The 19,309-nt window shown below is 48.9% G+C and overlaps 1 protein-coding gene across 2 annotated transcripts in view; it reads right to left on the reverse strand.

Annotated features, from left to right (window-relative positions):
• AGRN (agrin) overlaps positions 1–19,309 on the reverse strand; it is a 177,682-nt gene that overhangs the window by 33,213 nt on the left and 125,160 nt on the right. For both annotated transcript variants that reach the window (XM_087914911.1, XM_087914912.1), the window contains exons 9-16: positions 16,266–16,460; positions 15,433–15,633; positions 10,798–10,946; positions 9,026–9,131; positions 8,190–8,306; positions 6,826–6,990; positions 597–740; positions 326–450 (exon numbers count right to left, since the gene is read on the reverse strand). In XM_087914911.1, the coding sequence (XP_087771037.1) occupies positions 326–450; positions 597–740; positions 6,826–6,990; positions 8,190–8,306; positions 9,026–9,131; positions 10,798–10,946; positions 15,433–15,633; positions 16,266–16,460 (1,202 nt within the window). The remainder of the gene's footprint in view (positions 1–325; positions 451–596; positions 741–6,825; positions 6,991–8,189; positions 8,307–9,025; positions 9,132–10,797; positions 10,947–15,432; positions 15,634–16,265; positions 16,461–19,309) is intronic.

Genomic DNA, 19,309 nt, shown 5'->3' on the forward strand with positions numbered 1-19,309 from the left:
TGTTATTATTAATAGTATTATTTTCACTATCAGCATTATCTTTATTGTATAAGTAAATGATGTAAGAATCATATTATCAAGAAGTAATTATTAATATTTTAAGCAGGGATGTAATTATCGATATTACTCTTATCAGTTTATTAAGACTTTGTATGAACAGATGGAACCAGACAACTGCCCATTAAGTATTTATGTCATTTAAAGAAGAAGAAAAATGTATAAACAAACATTTAAAAGAAAAAGTTATTGAATTCAACAGGGACTGATCTACTGGGAGACACTATGAGTTTGCCCACTCATCTTCACGCATGCTGTCTCTGCTCACCTTGGACGCGTCAGCTTCCGTGCAAAGCAACGATGGACACTCACACTGGGGAAGGCCGTTCACTTCCACACACGATGCCCCAAATTCACAGGTCATTTCAGAGCAGGACGAGGGGGCAGAGAGATCTGCGGATCAGGCACGACATTCAATGCAAACTTGCTTCCAGATCGGTCCTTCTTCAGGAATAAATGATCTCTCCAGCAGAGAAGCGTCAAAACTTCCACCCCCACCGCCCCCAAAGCTGTCTGCATGCGACGTGTTACCACTTTACCTTTCTCACAACCGGACATTCCCAGCTTGCTTCCGCTGGGACACTGTTTGCATTTGGTGCCAGTAATCCCCGGTTTACAGGAACACAAGCCGGTCATCTGTTCGCAGTCATCCCGCACGGATCCCACAGGATCGCAGTGGCAGGCTGTTCAGGAAAGTAAGGGAGGGTTCAGGAAGAAACAAGCGGGTTTAACAGATTAACAAGAGTTGGAAGGGACCTTCTGGGTCATATAGTCCAACCCCACTGCCCAAGCAGGAGACTCTACACCATTTCTGACAAATAACAGTCCAGTCTCTTCTTGAAGGTCTCAAGTGATGAAGCTCCCACAACTTCCGAGGGCAACTTCTGTTCCATGGGTTGATTGCTATATGTGCAGTCTATATGTGCACTTTTGGTTTTTCTTGCCTAAGGGTAAGAGCCACATGCGGCTCCAGAGCTGCCGGTTGCCAACCCCTGATCTATGCCGATTAGCTGTCCAGAGCCCCTTAGCCATCTCTTTCCTCCTTCAGACAGGTCCTTTTTCTGTCATGGCCCCACATCCCTGGAAGAAGTCCCCTTCCCCAGAAATCTTACAGGGTCCCTCTTTTCCTTGAACATTCAAGCTGCAGAGACCATAGAGAAAAAAATTCTGTCCCTCGCAGAGTTCATTTTTTTCCTTCTCCTACCGCTAAGCTTATCTCAGTTACTTACTGGTTTCATCATTTGTGTTTTTTAAACAGCCCATATTTTGATTACGTGTTTTTCCCTTCTGAAAAGCAAACCATAAATCTATGAAATTAAAGCCGACTTTTCTATTACTGTCTGTCTATTCCTTCGCTAACTGGAGGCTGAACATAATACCTTCCTGCATTTAAATCAGGCTGGCGGGCTAAGGCGCTAAAGACAGCTGGAACTCAAGCAGAACCGGATAACTTCACGGCTCTGATAGGGCGAGCCAGAGTAGGGGATCTGGGACCTCCTTGCCCCAAAATAGTGCAATAAAAACCACCCTGGTGCATAGGAGAGGGGGACATCAGTTCGAAAACTACACAGACACATCTCTGGAGACCTAATTTATCCAGCAACTAAATGGCAATTGTTTTTAAAAGCGGGGGGAGGGACAGTAGTACAATTCAATCGGTGTAACAACCAGTTCTGTGAGCTCCATTTTCCGCGAGCACCGTGAGCCGGTCCTTTGCTGTTTTTTTTCAAATCGTGAGTTTGACACCCCTGCTTCCGAAGATCTCCATTTCAGGATTGTCTACTGCGGCACAACTCCGATCCTCCAGAGAGACAAAGAGATGCGCCTGTGATAATTTCACAATAGCCACGTGCTCGTGCGGATGTTCATATATAGTGGTCGCCAATCAGTGGGCTGGGGACCGTTGGTGGTCCGTGAGACAATGTTGGTGGTCTGCAGAGAAATGTCACCCTCAAAGCAATTAATCCAGGCTGCGTGGGAACACAAGGCTGCCCCGCCCCACATGGCCCGCGGGAACACAAGGCTTGCGCCGCTTGCGTTGCAAACAACACAAGATAGTGAGTGGAGGGGGGAAAGGGCGGAGGGGGGAACTTGCCCCACTCACCCCATCTGCCTGGCCTGGCCACCGGGCTGCTTCTTTCCGCTTCTGCACGCAAGGAAAGCCGCAGAAGTCTTTCTTTCTCTCCCCCAAACTCCGCCAGAAATGAGTCTTTGGGATCCTGCAAGCCTTCCTGCTCCAAGAGGCTGCGCCAGCATGACAAGTCTCACAAAGACTCGTTTCTGGCGGAGTTTGGGGGGAGAGAAAGAAAGACTTCTGCTGCTTCTGCTGCTTTCCTTGCATGAAGTCAAAAGTCTCTCTCTCTCTTTCCCTGAGAATGGAGCTGGAGACGGTATCCTGCGATCCCAAATAAAGAACGATTGATCAGTAGGAAAAATGGGTGGGGAATTTTCCTGCAGACTTTTGGGGGGATTTTTTCAGGGTCTCTGGTCCGCTGGATTTAAAATGTATGAGTTTGGTGGTCCCTGAGGTCCAAAAGGTTGGTAGCTCCTGCTCCTACACATGCGCGCGCGCGCACACACACACACACACACACACACACACATATAGGCGAGCACAGATTCTCGTATTCTTGGCTGTTTGTTGTCGCTTCCAAATAACTCTCTTTTTTCCTCCATCCTTCCCTCCTTTTTTCCCCCCATTTGCCACTTTATTGATTTCTCAGCTTTGATCGCCAATGGACCTTGAAATTAAGACAGGGTCCTCCTCCCTTCCTCCCTCTTCCCCTCCCTTCACTTTCTTGTTTGCTCAACGAATAGCTTGTCAATACAAATCTGGAGCAACGGACATAAATCTGATCAACTCCCCTGCTTGCTGAACTGTAATTTGGTGTTCCTATTTCCCCCAAGAATTGTAGAACGGTAAGGCTGGAAGGGACCTTGGAGGTCGTCTACTCTGACCCCTTGCCTAAGGTAGAAGTCCTTATTCCAGTCCAATCTTTTCTTGAAATCTTCCAATAATGGAGCAATAGCAATAGCACTTAAGACTTATATACTGCTTCACAGTGCTTTGCAGCGCTCTCTAAAGGGTTTACAGAATCAGCCTCATGCCCCCCAACAATCCAGGTCCTCATTTTACTGACCCCAGAAGGATGGAAGGCTGAGTCAACCTGGAACCTGGTGAGAATCGAACTGCTGGCAATGAGTTAGCTTGCAATACCCTATTCTAACCATGAACCACCACTGCATCTATCTATCTGTTATCTATCTATCTATCTATCTATCTATCTATCTATCCGTCATAAATATGAGTCGCTTGCCAAGTGCCTGGATTTTGTACCTTCGAACGGTCACTAAATGAGTAATTGTAAGGACTACCTGTCATTCTCATGCTTCGTGCCAGGGTATGGATGATCTCATTTGCTTCCTAAAACAGATTATGTTGGTCGGGCATCTTAAAAAAATCAAATTCTACTAACGGGACTTGTCAAAAATAAAGTTATATCCTTGCGATGTTATCAGTAGAATAGAATAGGAGAAAGATAATAGAATAGAATAGAATCGAATCGAATAGAATAGAATCGAATAGAATCGAATAGAATCGAATAGAATCGAATAGAATAGAATAGAATAAAAGAAAGATAATAGAATCGAATAGAATCGAATAGGAGAAAGAGAATAGAATAGAATAGAATAGAATAGAATAGAATAGAATAGAATAGAATAGAATAGAATAGGAAAGCGAATAGAACAGAACAGAATAGATTTCTTTTTTGGCCAAGTGTGATTGGGCACACAAGGAATTTGTCTTGACGCAAATGCTCTCAGTGAAGGAAATGGACATGAGGAAGGTATAACCATTAACTGGGACATTAGCCAATTACAACAGGTTTTACTCCGAAGCAAGCTAAACAGAGGTTCAAACCCTAAAAGTCCGTATTACTGGAAGGAGTTCTTAAAGTGGACCCCACAACTACTCCCCTTTCTGACGTTTTTGGGACCCCAAATTCTCCAAGGACTGGCAATTTGAGGGTTGCCAATCCCCGCCTTTGGTGTGATGCCAGGCCCAGCAGTAGCAAGCCATAATCCAAATTAAACGTTTTCGAACCTCGAAGGCAAAGGAGGGGGGAAAAAAAACCATCTCTGCAACTTTAAGCTAAGGCCTGTTCTACAAGGATGAGGTAAGGATGCTTCTTGTAGTAGGAAAACTGCCAACAGGCTTAAATCCGGAGCTTCTGCTCACATCTGGAAGGAATTTAAGAACTCCCTTCTCGTGAGGACTCCCGTGAACACCTGGCAAAGAGCACAGAGAAGTCCACCGTTAGACCGCTAACATCTGGAAAATACTTGTTGGGTTTCTCCAGAGCTTTTCAAACACCGAAAAAAGAAAGAAAAAAAAGAAACGTGGGGATAGCTAACACCTGGAAAGACATCAGGGCATTTTCTGCCAACATCTGGAGTCAAAATGGAGTGGTGCGGTGGCCTAGGGGTAGAGCTCTCCCCTCACAATCAGGAGGCTGTGAGTTCGATCCTAGGTAGAGGCAGTTATTTCTCTCTTTGGGCACACTGAGAATCTATCGGCTGAACAAAACTCCACACTGGCAACAACAAAGGCATCGGGCCAGTAAAACCACAGCTCCATTCAGTTGCCCAGACTCCTCCTGCAAGGATTATGGGGTTGTTGAAGTAGACGATGATGACGATCCGGAGTCAAAATCTCCCACGAACTAAACCGCGGTGGAATCAGATTGGATTTCTCTGCTGATTTGGTCCCAGAGTTTTGAGATTTCTTTGCCTTGCGAGCCAGCTCCGCGTTATTATAAACTTTACTTTGCCGCGGCTTTCAATTAAAAACGCGCACACGGATATTCAAGCCCCCGCCCTCCGGTCTCATCTTTCAAAAATGGGCTCCTGGTTGTCATCTATTTGGTAATGACTTCTCTGGCAGGTGCTGGGTGTGAACTGCCCTTCCGCTCTCGACTGTAGCATGGAGGGTGAGAACTAATTTCCACCATCGCACCTCCATCCGTTCTCTCTGCCTCACAGGCAGGACTGAGACAATGAGAAAATGAAGCTGCATTTGTTCTGCTATTAGCCCAAGGAAGGAATCAGAAATCAAATCTCATCTCAGCTGAGACTCCGCGGGGCTTCCCCTAAACTGGGATCTGGACTCCCTCCCACCACCTCAAAACTTTCTTTTAGAACAGGGTTTTTTGTCCTAAGCCTCCGCAACAAGCACTAAGTCAATTCTGAGTCCTGGCAAAAACCTCTTTTAATGTGAATTTATTTCATTCAGTCAGTCAACAGCTTGGCAAACAGTCTCGTGAAGGTAAACTAATGAGCTCAGACCTTTATCAATCCTGGAACGCTGCCCGGTAAATAGTTCCACACTCACTGTTGACAAGGAAGGGCTGGGTTATACAGAACAAATCTCCACATGGCTGGAACAAACGAATGACTGAACGAGCGAGTTGCTTCCTGCAAAAGCCCCCCTCCCCTTTTTCCTTCTCTTTTAATCCTGATAGGAGGGGCCAGTCATCATCCACCTGTGGCCTTACTCCCACGTCAACCCGGAGCTTTTAATTCTACCGTCCTTTTGGCAGCTCTGCGCATGGGCAGGCTTTACGGTTCTGGAGATTTCGTGATGATGCGTTGAGCAGTAGTTCACTTTTATATACATAGATAGATAAACGCCAGAGAGAATCCATCGATGGATGGCGGGAACTCCCAGTTAAGAGACTTTTCCCCATTGCATGCTTGAATAATATGACATCGCTGACTACTGGGGGTGGGGTTCCTCAGGGCAACAAAATCTCCATTGAACTAGCCAGATTTCCTGGCTTGTTTATCCTGCAAGGTTCTTCCTGGCTAGGAACATGGAGATCGCCCTGCTAAGACCTCTGACAGTTGGCCCACTTAGCTCCAAAATCCAGAATGACAATCTATGCAGCTTTGATGACGGCTAGAGTCACCTTTGTGGATGGTTTCAAAAACAGATCTGCTTTTTTTTAAAGGGCTTGTATGTGTGTCTTTGAAGGCCCCCTTCCACGTTTGCAGCCTCTCAGGAGAATTGGGGATTGAAATGTCAGGCGTGAATAATCAGGACCGTATGGTGAAGTTGTAGATAAGGTTTACTGCTCAAGGCCATACATGGCAGTCGATAAGAATCAATGGAACTTAAGAGAAGTTGGACTTAGTGAGAATTTAAAGACTCTAGGCTGGATACTCGCTTAACTCCACCACCTCCCACTCTGCCTGCTCTTCTCCTACACTGAACGGGAGAGAGGAAACAGGTGCTAGACCCCAATATTTTTCCGCCCAGGCTGCTGGGGTTCACAGGGATTCGGGAGAGCCCCTAGCTAAGATTCTGTGTAGTTTGGAGAACCCCCCCAAATCCCACTCCTGGCGGGCCCCGCCCATCCCACCCCTCCCTCCCAGGAGTCCCCACGTGGCCCGTTTTGGACGCAGGTAAGGGCAAGGCACGCACGGAGGCTCGGGGAGGGTGAAAATGGGCCTCCCGGAAGTTCGGAAAGGCTGGAAATGGGGCCGTTTCTGGCTTTCAGAGAGTCTCCAGAGCCTGGAGGAGGCTGTTTTCGCCATTCCAGAGGCTCGAGGAAAGCCTCCGGAGTCCAGGAAGGGCAAAAATGCACACACACACACACACACACCCCACCTTGGTGCAGGAGTGCATGGCCACGCCCACACAGTAACAGGGCAGAGAACCCTTTGCAGAACTTTTGAAGCCCAACCCTGGTCAACGAAGATACTCACGGGTACAGCCGCTCTTTCTGTCCGTGACGATGCCGCGGAAGTTCCAGAAACCGGGTTCGCAGCGGTCGCATTTCAGCCCCCCGACGCCGGGTTTGCAGGAGCACTGGCCTATGCTGGGATCACAGCTCCCTCCGTAGGAGCCATAGGGGTTACAGTGGCAAGTGCCTAAGAGACAGGAGGCAGGGAAGGGTTAGCTCTCAAGTGTCAGCTCTGAGATTCAGCTGCCACGAATGGAAACGTTGAAATTTTGGGCTTGGTCAATCTGGAACTGCGCCGCCTAGGCTCCCGATTTAAGCAGAAGTACACAAAATGGTCTGCTGCGACGTCTTGCCTGTCAACGACTCCTTCAGCTTGAACCACAATAATACACGGGCAAACAATCGATGCAAACTCGAGATTCAAACTTGACTGCAGAAAATCTGACTCCCGCAACAGAGAGGTCGATGCCTGGAACTCACTGCCGGACTCTGTTGTCACAGCCTCAAACCCACCCACCCCGCAAAGTTCAACCTTAAAGTGTCTATCGTGGACCTCACCCCATTCCTAAGTGGGCCTTAAGGGAGCGTGCATAAGCGCATCAGTGTGCCTACCGTCCCCGTCTTACTGTCCCCATGTATTTGTACTTATTTCCTTTGTTCCTGTTATGCCTGCTTATTATTCCGGCCCCTTGTTATCTTGTACATGTTTGACAAACAAACAAACAAATGAATGAAAGTATTGCCCCAAGCCTGGTTGGGAAGGAGGGTGGGGACTTCAGGCTGAGCTAGATGCTTCCTCCTCCAAGCTCTTCCCCTCCCCCCCGCCCCCCGAGTGCTCCTAGGCAGACATGATATTTTAATTTCCAGCTGCGCGACTTCACCGCATCAATTATCGAGGCGACCCCCTCCAGGAGGGGGGGAAATCTGCCAATTTCTGTGGCTTCTACAGCTCTCTAGGTCAAGATCTCCAGAGCCATTAAAATCGCTTTTGGAACACGGCCACCCCCGCTGAACAAATGACCCGGTGAACGAAACACCTCTACCGAACCGCAAACAGGGCCGTGGCGTTCCCGGCAGCCGCTCTAATGGACGCCCCGCTAACCAGCTGGCCCTCGTGGCCTCAGCTGCTTAAAATGCCACCGACTCTTTCCTCATCTCGTTAGGCAGACAAGATGGCTCTGGCTAATTATTCCATAAAAAATTAATAAAAGCCTGCAATGGGTGGGCTGCGGAGGGAGGCGAGGGAAAAGACGAAATAGATTGGGGTAAGGGGAGCGTGCTCTCTCTCTCTCTCTCTCCCGGGACACCCCCCACCGAAGCGTGCCGGGGAGGGGGGACCCCTTGAAAAGCCTCGCCCCAGGCCCCCAAAGAGTGGCATCGACTTACTGGGGCATCCAGCCGACCCCACTCCAAGTGCTAAAGTCATGTTGTCCGGACAGCAGCCGTAAACGGTTTTGCTACAGTGAAGGAGTTCTGGCGAAGAGGACGGAAGCGTTGGGACCCCTGGAAGGAAAATTTAAAAAAACTCTTTTTTAATGACGAGGCCACCAGCAAGTAGCTATACAGTTGTTTCGCGACCCCATGGATCACGCCAGCCCCCACTCCCTGTCTTCTACCACCTCCCTGAGACCAGTGGTGGGATGAAACATTTTTTTACAACCGGTCCTGTGAGCGTGGCTTGGCTTGGTGGGCACGGCAGGGGAAGGATACTGCAAAATCCCAATTCCCTCCCCACTCCACTAACCTGCTTCCCAGCTCTGTTCTCCTGTGCAGGGCAACCAAAGGAGACCCAGCCGATCAGCTGGGACTCAATGGGAGGCAGAGAAGAGATGGGGTTGGCGGGGCCAGTCAGAGGTGGGATTGGCCGGTTCTCCAAACTACTCAAAATTTCCGCTACCGGTTCTCCAGACCTGGCTGAATACCACCTCTGCCTGAGCCTGCCCAATCTCATACCCGCTGGACCAACGACACCGTCGAACCGTCCCCATCCTCTGCCATTCCCTTCTCCTTCTGCCTTCCACCTGTCCCAACATCTCCAAGGAGCCTTCGCTTCTCCTTAGGTGGCCTAAGTGTTTGAGCTTCAGCACCTGCCCTTCCAAAGAACAGAGTCGATTTACTTCCTTCGAGCCAAGAAGAAAACCCCGCCGGGCTGGCAGTTTCTGGCTGTTCGATGTCCGGAAGACCTCTCCAAAATCTTTTACTTCCCACCAGCCTGAAATTACCTCGGCAGGGTCCCTGGCTTGCCACGTAAATGTCCTGGCGTTTCTCGCAGCGGGATTTTTTCAGCTCGCACTCATTAGCGTAGGCCACCCCGTCCGATCCACACACCTACATCGGGCGGGGGGGAAGGAAAGGGTCTTGTTATAGAAAGAATCGGAATGTCAGGCCCGCCTCATCTTGGACCCCCCCCCCATCCTCCCGAGTTGAAACCACCCTGGGCTCCATTTGTTGTGAAAGGAATCGCTTTGTTAGAAGGAAATTAAAGCCAGAACTAAAGGTTTGTGCCTGAAGTTTCCCCAGTTAACTTTCCCTTTCTTCTTCCTCTCCCATTATCTCCCTGTGTTGTTTGTCGTTTAATGACCCCGTAATCCCTTGTAGGGAGAGTCGGGGCAACTGAATGGAGCGGAATGTTTACTGGCCAGTTGCCTTTCCTGTCGCCAATGCGGAGGTTTTATTCAGTAGATATATTCTCATTGCGCCCAGAGAGAGAAATATCAGCCTCTGCCTAGGATCGAACTCACAGCCTCTGGATTGTGAGGAGAGAGTGCCACCTCTAGGCCACTGCCCCTCCCGTTATCTTCCTATTGTCCTGTCTCATTCGAAAGAACTGTTTTGGGTAACACTGCCTGCATCGGCGGGCTAGACGGTGAGGCGTTGCATTTCCCTCTCTGGCCCTGGGATGACCAGCTGATGTCTTTGGGGAAAGGTCTACGACAATTCACCACGGAACAATTCTCCCACGGTGAGAGAACTCGCCGTGGGGCAAGAGTTGCACTAATATCGAAGACACAGCGGAGTGGAATCATTAAAGGAAGGATGCCAAAGGAGAGGAGGCATGAAACGCGAATGGCAAAGATTAATATCATGAAATGGGAGTTGTTAAAATTGTCCTGCGGCGAGTTGTGCCATTCCGCTCGATGAATAGTTTCAGTTCCCCTGTTCTCACCCAAAATAGTCTACGGTAGGCGGGCATCTAGCAAAGCAAGCCCGGATCTGGGAGACAATCTTGGATGGTCAGTGCCTCCTTTGGGAGCAGGCCTACTCATGGGTAAGAGCCTGGGTGTAAACCCCGGCTGATTCCCAGCCGTGGGTGTATCGTTTGTGCAGATCTACCCCAAGGGAGTATCCGAACGGCACCATTTTAGGTACTCAAAAGGCTGGCAGCCATCCAGGGCTCTTTCGGGGAGGGGAAAAAAATTATTCTTGCAGATTTGAGGTTCAGGTTTAGGTTCAGCCCGGCAAGTTAAACAAGCAGGTTGGACAAGAATCTTAGAGAATTCTGCCTGTGATCTGTTGGCATCACAGAGGGAGAAAAATAAAAAAATCAAAATCAAAGGAAGCGTTCGTTCCCAACTCCCTGGTTCAGAGAACACATCTGCTGGCATCCAGGATGTCATACATGCACGGAGTTCCTGCGCTTTCCACTTTCCCGTCCATAAAATATGCAAATGCATGCCAGGGAAATTAATGAGAAACAGCAAAAAAAAAAAAAAAAAGCCACAACCCAGAGGGCAGAGAAGCATTAAAGACACAACGGAGGATTTAACTCAGCCTATCAAAATGACGCTTTGCAAAAAGCCTGCCACAGAATATTCAGGTGTTCTGGAAAGCATCAGAACCGGCATTCAACTTGGGCAACTTAAAAAAACAACAACAACTTGTGGGCTTCAACTCCCAGAATTCTTAAAAGGTCTTAAAAGTGGCCAAGTTGGACACCTCTGATCTAGACCAACCCTTTGATTATGCAGATGTTCCTGGGGAAATCTCCTCTTACCCAGTTCTGTGGTACAGTCCCACAGGTATAGTCACACACACAACGGTCATCCTCCATATCCTCGTCCCACGAACCCCCGTACTTCCGGCAGCTGTCTCTCTCGCACTCGATGGCATCTCCGGAGCCAGACCCATCGCCCGAGCCGCACTCTGCATGAAAGGAGAACATCAGGGTTGTGTATCCCCTTATACCATCACGATGTCAGGATTCCGGCATTCAACTCCATTTAAATCATGAGTCTCGAGACAAACTTCCAAAACTTCCAAAGGATTTACATGTCTGGCACTGCCTGGGTGTAGCCAACTCTGAGACACATCATTCGTTGTCACCCTTGACCCTGGTTTCCCCCCCATCCCCTGGGTGTGTCTTAAATCTATTCTCCAATGGGACACATCCATAGCCAAGAGTCATCAATCAGGCTCTCCAGTTAGCTTTTAACCCTGGCAGAAACTTCGGTCACCTAGTTACTATCTTTGAAAACATTTATGGAATGCACTTTCAGTTTTGCAAGCTGCTTCACTGCTCCCCTGTCTCTTTCTGTTGGCAACTCTAAAAAGACCAGAGAAATATTTTATGAGTTGACATATGAGATAGTCCGCCCCTTGCTGAAAACCAAGCCAGGTTTCTAGACCTGATGATCAACATGGGGAGGGGGGGGGAGGCTCTCTGATTTGGGTTCAATTCCTGGCTGCTGCACAGATGCATCTCAATAGATGCCCCACAGAAACCATAAAAATGGCTTGAATGAACTTTCGGGCCCAAAATGTACACGATCTTGAGGACAGAGATAAGGCCTTCCGTGAAGGAAATACCCCTTTTTTTTCCTCTTTCTATCTCCATTTGATCCTCTCCTGGGTGGCTTTCTTGGTAACAGTGTGGAAGGGAACCCTGCCTTTTTCTGGTCTGACTTCTCAGTCTAAGCAAGATTTCGGGTGTTTTATGGTGGTTTTTCTCACCCAGTATTAAACAGTGAGGGAGGAAGAGAAGGAAAGAAATGGAGGGAGGGAGGGATCTAGATGGAGGGATGAAGGAAGGGAGGGAGGAAATAAGGAAGGGAGGGAGGAGAGAGGGAAAGGAGGGAGGGAGAAAAGAGAAAGGAAGGAGAGAAGAAAGAAGGAGAAGAGAGAAAAGGAGGGAAGTGAAATAGGGACTGAAGACAGGAAGGAAGGAAATGTGGAAGGAAGGGAGGAGAGAGGGGAAAGGAGGGAGGAAAAAGAGAAAGGAAGGAGAGAAGAAAGAAGGGAGAAGAGAGAAAAGGGAGGGAGAAGGAAAGAGGGACTGAAGACAGGAAGGAAGGAAATGTGGAAGGGAAGGGAGGAGAGAGGGGAAAGGAGGGAGGGAAAAAGAGAAAGGAAGGAGAGAATAAAGAAGGGAGAAGAGAGAAAAGGGAGGGAGAAGGAAAGAGGGACTGAAGACAGGAAGGAAGGAAACGTGGAAGGGAAGGGGAAGAGAACGGAAAGGAGGGAGGAAAGGAGAGAAGAAAAAGGAAGGAAAGAAGAGAAGGAAGAAGAGCGAGAAGGGAGGGAGGGAGAAAGGATCGAAGGAAAGGAGGGAAAAGAAGGGAGGAAAAGGAAGGAAAAGAGAGAGGGAAGAGAAAGGGAGTTGAGAGGGGAAAAGAGGGAGGAAGGGGAGAAAGGAAGGAGAGAAGGAAGAAGGAAGGAAGGAAAAAGAGAAAAGGGGGAGGGCGGAAGGATAGAAGGGAAAGAAGAAGGAAGGGAGGAAAGAGGAAGGAAGGGAAGGGGGAGGGAAGAAACAAAGCAAAAGAGCCAGGCCAGCCTTCCCTTTCCCTCACCTCCCTCAATGCTCTGAAGTGTGAAATTAAAGCATTGAAAGCTCTCCTGGTGGAGCCCTATTACCAGCCATTATTGGCAGCTAAAGAGACAATGAGAAGGAAAGAGAACTGGGGAAGGGAGGGAAAGCGGAGGGGAGGGAGGGGAGGGGACGGGCCCCAGACACAGCAGGGAAGAAGGGACACAAGGGGGGAGGCAGAAGCTACTTCGCCCCCAATTCCTCGTCTCAGCTCCTACATACAAGCCCCCATGTACAGCCCCCCCCACCCCACCCCAATCTGGGTGACATGCCACCCCCCAAACCCTTTCCAATGCTTGCCAATTGAAGTGGGGGGGGGAATTGGAATCAGAGATGCAGGATTTGAACCCAGGAGGAGGGATTTTGGACAGGCTCAGCTCTTTACCCACACAAACCCACCTTTTGCAAGACTTTGTGGCATTTTCCAGCAAGTTTGATTCTCTTTGCACCCCCTCTCCCTCCTCACCCCCCAAAAGAACCAAGCCCAATATTTTTCTCTTTGGGAGAGTGCAGAACCAAAGTCTTAAAAAAAAAAAACACACGATCAAAAGATTTTCACAAGTCTTTTTCCCCCCAGGGTAGATTATTATAAATTTTTAATTTTTTGTGGGGGGGAGGGGAATAAATTCCTCCGTTTGAATTTTTTTTTAAGTAGCTTGTCACCCAGAATAGAGCCGAGCATCTCTACATCTTAAGACATGATGGCGAACTTAGGGCATGTGAGCCATGGGCAAACTTACCTCACGGCGCATGCAGTGTGCCTCACAGCTGATTTTCGGCAGGTCGGAGGCCTTTTCGGCCTCCCGGAGGCTTTGCAGGCCCAAAAATAAGGCCTGTTTCATCACTTCCTCTTAATATGGGAAGTGATGAAATGGGCCTATTCGGCCTGCAGAGGCTTTTTCAAGCATCTGAGAGGCTGAAAAAAGGCCTCAAACCAGCCGAAAATCAGCTGTGAGGCCTGGTTTGAGGCTTTTCAGCCTCCCGGAGCCTGAAAAAGCCTTTGCAGGCTGAACAGGCCCGTTTTGTCACTTCCTCTTAATACCAGAAGTGATGAAATGGGCCTATTTTGCTGGCTTTTTTCAAGCCTCTGAGAGGCCGAAAAAGGCCTCAAGCCAGCCGAAAATCAGCTGTGAGGCCTGGTTTGGGGCCTTTTGGGGCCTCCCAGAGGCTTGAAAAAAGCCTCTGCAAGTCGAATACGCCCATTTCATCACTTCTGGTAGTAAGAGGGATTGACAAAACGGGCCTATTTTGTCCTGCAGAGCCTTGAAAAAAGCCTCTGGGAGGCCGAAAAAGGCCTCAAATCAGCTGTGAGGCGCAGTGCAGGTCAAGGGGGCAGAGAGACTGCGCATGCGCAGGGCCCATGGGGTTGCGCACGCTGCCTTCTGGGTGCTGGCACGCGAGAACAGATAACAGATAATCAGAGTTGGAAGGGACCTTGTAGGTCATCTAGTCCAACCCCCTGCCCAAGCGGGAGACCCGATACCATTTCTGACAAACGGCAGTCCAATCTCCTTTTGAAAGTTCTCAAGGGATGAAGTGCCCATAACTTCCGAGGGCAACTTCTGTTCCATGGGTTGATTTTTCTCACTGTCAGAAAGTTTCTCCTTATTTCCAGGTTGAATCTCTCCTTGTTATGTTTCCATCCATTATTCCTTGTCTGGCCTTTGGGCGCTTTGGAAAATAGCTTACCCCCTTTCTCCTCTCTGGGGCAGCCCCTCAAATATCGGAAGGCTGCTCTCCTGTCTCCCCTGGTCCTTCTCTTCACTAGACTAGCCAGGCCCAGTTCCTGCAACCGTTTATCTTTGTATTTTGATTTGTCTAATTTGTTCAATTGTTTGCATGTCATAAGAGGCCTCTATTAAAAAATATTGTTGATTAAAAAAAAAAAGACAGACACAGACTCCAGAGAGTAACTGCAGAAAAAACGATTATTACCAACCTGCCTTCCATGGGGAACCTATATCCTGCACGAGTCAAAAAGAGGGCTGTGAAAATATCTACAGACCCCTCACATCCTGGACATAAACTATTTCAACTCCTTCCCTCAAAATGATGCTCTAGAGCCCTGCACATCAGAACAACTAGACACAAGGACAGTTTTTTCCCCAACGCCATCACTCTGCTAAACAAATAATTCCCTCAACACTGTCCAACTATTTACAAAGTCTGCACTACTATTACTATTAACCTTCTCATCACTCCTTATCACCCTCCCCTCCCATTATCCTATCCTATCCTATCCTACCCTACCCTACCCTACGCTACCCTACCCTACCCTATCCTATCCTATGTACACTGAGAGCATTTGCACCAAGACAAATTTCTTGTGTGTCCAATCACACTTGGCCAATTAATAATTCTATTCTATTCTATTTCGGCTCTTTTTCAGACAGTACAGGTAATCCTCAACTTAATGACCACAAATTGAGCCCAAAAATTTCTGCTGCTAAGCAAGACAGCCGTTGAGTAAATTTTGCCCCCTTTTCCAACCTTTCCTGCAAAGTTGTTAAACTTTGTGATTGTTAGTCTTAGTAACACAGCGGTTAAATGAATTTATCTTCCCTGTTGACTTTGCTTATCCGAAGGTCAGAAAACGGGATCATGGAATCTCCTCCAACTGTCATAAATACGAATCAGTTAGGCCAGCATCCAAATGACCACGGGGAGGTTGCAACGGCCGTGTGGAAAAAACGGACGTAAGTCACTTTTTCCCCCAGTGCCGTTGTAACTTCAAACGGTCGCTTAAACGAAATGTTCGTAAGTCGAGGACTGCCTGGGAAGAAGGGAAGAAACCGGCGTTGAGACAGCTGGGCATGGAAGGCTCACCATCTTCACACGGGCCCCTCTTCTCCACCTCCAACTCTTCCTTCTGCTGGCAAGCCGCCAGGCGCAGCTCGCACTCGTTGCTGTACGTGACGCCGTTGCTTCCACAGACGCGGGACAAGGGCTGTTGCTCACAAGGGGGGCAGAGGCAATGCCCATCCATGCACTTTGCCCCAAAGGAACACACTGTGGCCCCACAGGCTTCTGTAGAGAGCGGGCGGGAGAAGAAGAAGAGTTATTTCCGTAGAATATTTGTAACTCGGGGTTGAACTGCTTGCGGGGTGGCGGTGGTGTCCTTGGTGCTTTCTGAGCGACGTGGGTTTCCTTGCAGACGTTTCATGACCGAACTAGGTAACCTCATCAGCGGAGAGCACTTTAGTGTGCACGGAGGGCACTAAGGTACACTAGTGGGACAGGCGCGGTGGTTAGAAGGCAGGATTGCAGGCGGACTCTGCCCGCAGCCAGCAGTTTGATCCTGACTGGCTCAAGGTTGACTCAGCCTTCCGTCCTTCCAAAGTCAGTAAAACGAGGACCCAGATTGTTGGGGGGCAAGAGGCTGACTCTGTACACAGCTTAGAGAGGGCTGTAAAATGGATATAAGTCCAAGGGCAATGAAACGTCTGCAAGAAAACTCCCGGAGAGCCCCACGGATTCCCACCGTTATTTTAGTTTATAAGCTGCCGGTTTGGGAAGGGAAGGGAACTTCAAGGAGAAGGGGAGTGCATGCCAATGGGGTGCCAAGGAAGGGGGAGGGGAGGGTGTGTGTGCGAAAGGCAGCCTAGATTTGGAAGGAAGGAAGAAAAAAAAAAGAAAGAAAGAAACCACCCCAGACTCACTGCAGCTGCCTTGGGCTGCCACCTCAATGGAGACCTGTTGGATGCAGGACTGAACGTGCAGTTCGCACTCGCTCCCGTAGGTGTTCCCGTCGGTTCCGCAAACCAGCTGAGAGGAGGCGACGCATTCGGTGGGGCACACACACCGGCCCGTCTCGGCTTCGCAGATGGCACCAAACTGGCACTTCCGACAGCGGTCTGGAAAGGAGGCGGAGAATTCTTGATCAGGGGGAATTTCCATTCAAACTCTTTCAAACTCCCCCTTTTTTTTTTCCCGCCCCAAAGGATGGCAGGCGAGCATTTCTCTTAGGATGAGGCCGATTCCACGGATAACCACCAGGGCTGCGGGACTCCCTCACCACGGAGAAGGATGATGGGCACCGGAGTCCGGATGGACGCCTTGGTTGCAAAGCAGAACGAAGCAAAAAAGGAGCGGCGGGAGATTTTGCCGGGGTGGTGGGGGAGAAGTCACTTGTTAAACAGGTCAAGAAGAAATCTGACCTGGGATTAGGTATCTTTGGCAGGCAGCCTGCAAGGTGGAGGAAGAGGTTGGCCGAGAGCGGGGAAGAGCCCCCCAAAAGCAGCTTTCTATTTTAAGCTGGGGATTCTGGCAGGGCTTATCTATTGTAACGCAGAGAGACTCTTTGCTATAAGACACTTTTCTTATTATTTGCTGTCGTGCATTGTGGAAGATGGCTCAGGCCAGGGAGGAAGGGTAGGGGCAGAAGGTGGCATCTTCCCCCTCCACCCATGGAGAGGATGCAAAAATATGTGGGTGCTCCCATGGGGTGTGCAGCCACAGTTTTGGGGCTACAGAGTCCCTTTCCCAAGGGCGAGACAGTTCTGGCTTTCTCGCGTTCTGAAAAATCAACCCTATTTCCAGGGTGTCTGCGATGCTGAGTTTAGTTCAGACACACACACAGAGAGACACACACACCCCTCTGGCACATTCCACGCAGGAGGGTTTGTGCGAGAGGCATGACCTGCCTGGCATCTTCACCCGCGTGCTTCACGATGCCAGCCAATTTAATTACCGCCTAACATTGGCTTAGGGGGTTGCCAGCTGTTACGATCGACCATCCTGGGGCATCTTGAGCCTGTCTGCTCTGCCATGGCTTCTGTACCTCAACCTTGACTTCACGCTTGGAGAAGAAAGCTTCGCTGGGAAATGAGGATTCAGCCCACCAAACTCCCAGGCTGGCCCAATATTTGACTTCTCACCCAAACAGGCCAAAGTCAGGCTGCTCCTGCGCATGGCAAGCCGGGTTGGTTCTCTCGCTTGCTCTCACTCAGCCCCAAGAGATAACATGGAAAAGGGGACTTAAGCCAAGAGCCAAGGCTCTTTGAGACCTTTCTGGTAGCCAAATGGTTCACATCCACGGTCAGTTGGAGAGACGGGTTTAATTTTCACACCCCAAAGAGCGGTGGGCAGCCAGTTCGGCTTTTTAAAGCAAGGGAGTCCCCGAATTTCCAATCGTTATTGTTTTCCCCCAAGCTTTAAGTGGAGGTGGCCAAGGATAGAAATGAGCAAGAACGAGGCTTCGGTTCTCAAGCTTTAAGGCATCCTTCTTTTACGTGGTTTGCCTAAATAACAAATTCCTCCCCTTGCTGTGCTTTTTTTGGGGGGGAGAGAAAGAGATTAGAGTCTTGAAGATTGTTCACTTTTTAAGATGGGTGGGAAAGAGAGAGGGGGCAGGAAAGGAAGGAGAAAAGAAAGAAAGAAAGAAAGAAAGAAAGAAAGAAAGAAAGAAAGGAAGGAAGGAAGGAAGGAAGGAAGGAAGGAAGGAAGGAAGGAAGGAAGGAAGGAAGGAAGGAAGGAAGGAAGGAGGGAGGCAGGAAGGAAGCTGAAAGAAAGAGGGAGGGAGGAAAGAGAAAGAAAGAGAAGAAGGGAGGAAGGAGAGAGAGAAAAAGAAAGGGGAGATAAAGAAAGGAAGGAGGGAGGAAGAAGGAAAGAAAGGGAAGAAAGAAAGAAAGAAAGAGGGAGGCAGGAAGGAAAGAGGGAAAGAAAGAAGATGAAGGAAGGAAAGAAAGAGAGAGGGAGGAAGAGAGAAAGAAAAAAGAAAGGAAGGAAGGAGGGAGGGAGGAGAAAGAAAGAAAGAAAGAAAGAAAGAAAGAAAGAAAGAAAGAAAGAAAGAGGGAGGGAGAAAGGAGAGAGAAAGAAAGAAAGAAAGGAGGGAGGGAAGGAGAAAGAAAGATATAGAAAGAAAGAAATACAGAAAGAAAGAGTTAGGGAGGGAAGTAGAAAGAAAGATGAAAGAAAGAGAGAAAGAAAGAGGGAGGGAGAAAGGAAGGAAGGAAGGAAAGGAGGGCCGAAGAAGATTTTTTTTAAACTACCATACAGGACGGGAAAGAGAAAAGAGTTTCTCTCCTGTTCAATCTGTCAATTCCAGGTCCCAAGGCAATTCATAACAACAGCAACAGAAGTATGAAGTGCAATAAAATGATCAGAGTAAAACCACAAACAAAACACACTAAAAATAAATCCCAGCAATTTGAAAGCACAGCCGAGCGTTAGGCAAAGAGTTTTGAAAAAAAAAAACCCTTCGGCAACCTGCTAAAAGCAAGCGCAGCTACGTTCCCCTTTGACAGGCGCTACGTGCTTGGATTGTTATTTATTTATTGTTTTACAAAAAAAAACAAAACCCCAAAGTCTCGCTGGGGAAGAAATTCCCAGTTCCCATGTACCAGATTGTCTGACTTGACACGCCCGGAGAGCGGTGCGCTTCCGTTGAGCTGTAATTTCTTCCCCCTTCCAAGGCAGCATCAAATCACCCACTCTGGCCTTCTTTCAAACATGCAGAAGAAGCCCCTGGAGAATTAAGCCCCAGCCGCCCCGAAGGAAGGGTCAGGTTTCCAGTCCTCAAGACAGCTCGGCAGAAGGAAGGGGAGGAGGTGGGGGGGGCACATGCCAAATCAACGCACCTTCTTGGGAGGGAAGCCCCCACCTTCTCCTCCGAGCAGGCATAAGAACAAGAAATTGAAATGAACCTCTCTTGTTCTGACCGAGACTTCCCGAGATCACAAAGCCGACTCCTCGTCCCGAGAAA

Source organism: Pseudonaja textilis, chromosome 18, assembly GCF_049901715.1.
Source record: "Pseudonaja textilis isolate UNSWEBS1 chromosome 18, rPseTex1.2, whole genome shotgun sequence".
Lineage (NCBI taxonomy): Eukaryota > Metazoa > Chordata > Lepidosauria > Squamata > Elapidae > Pseudonaja > Pseudonaja textilis.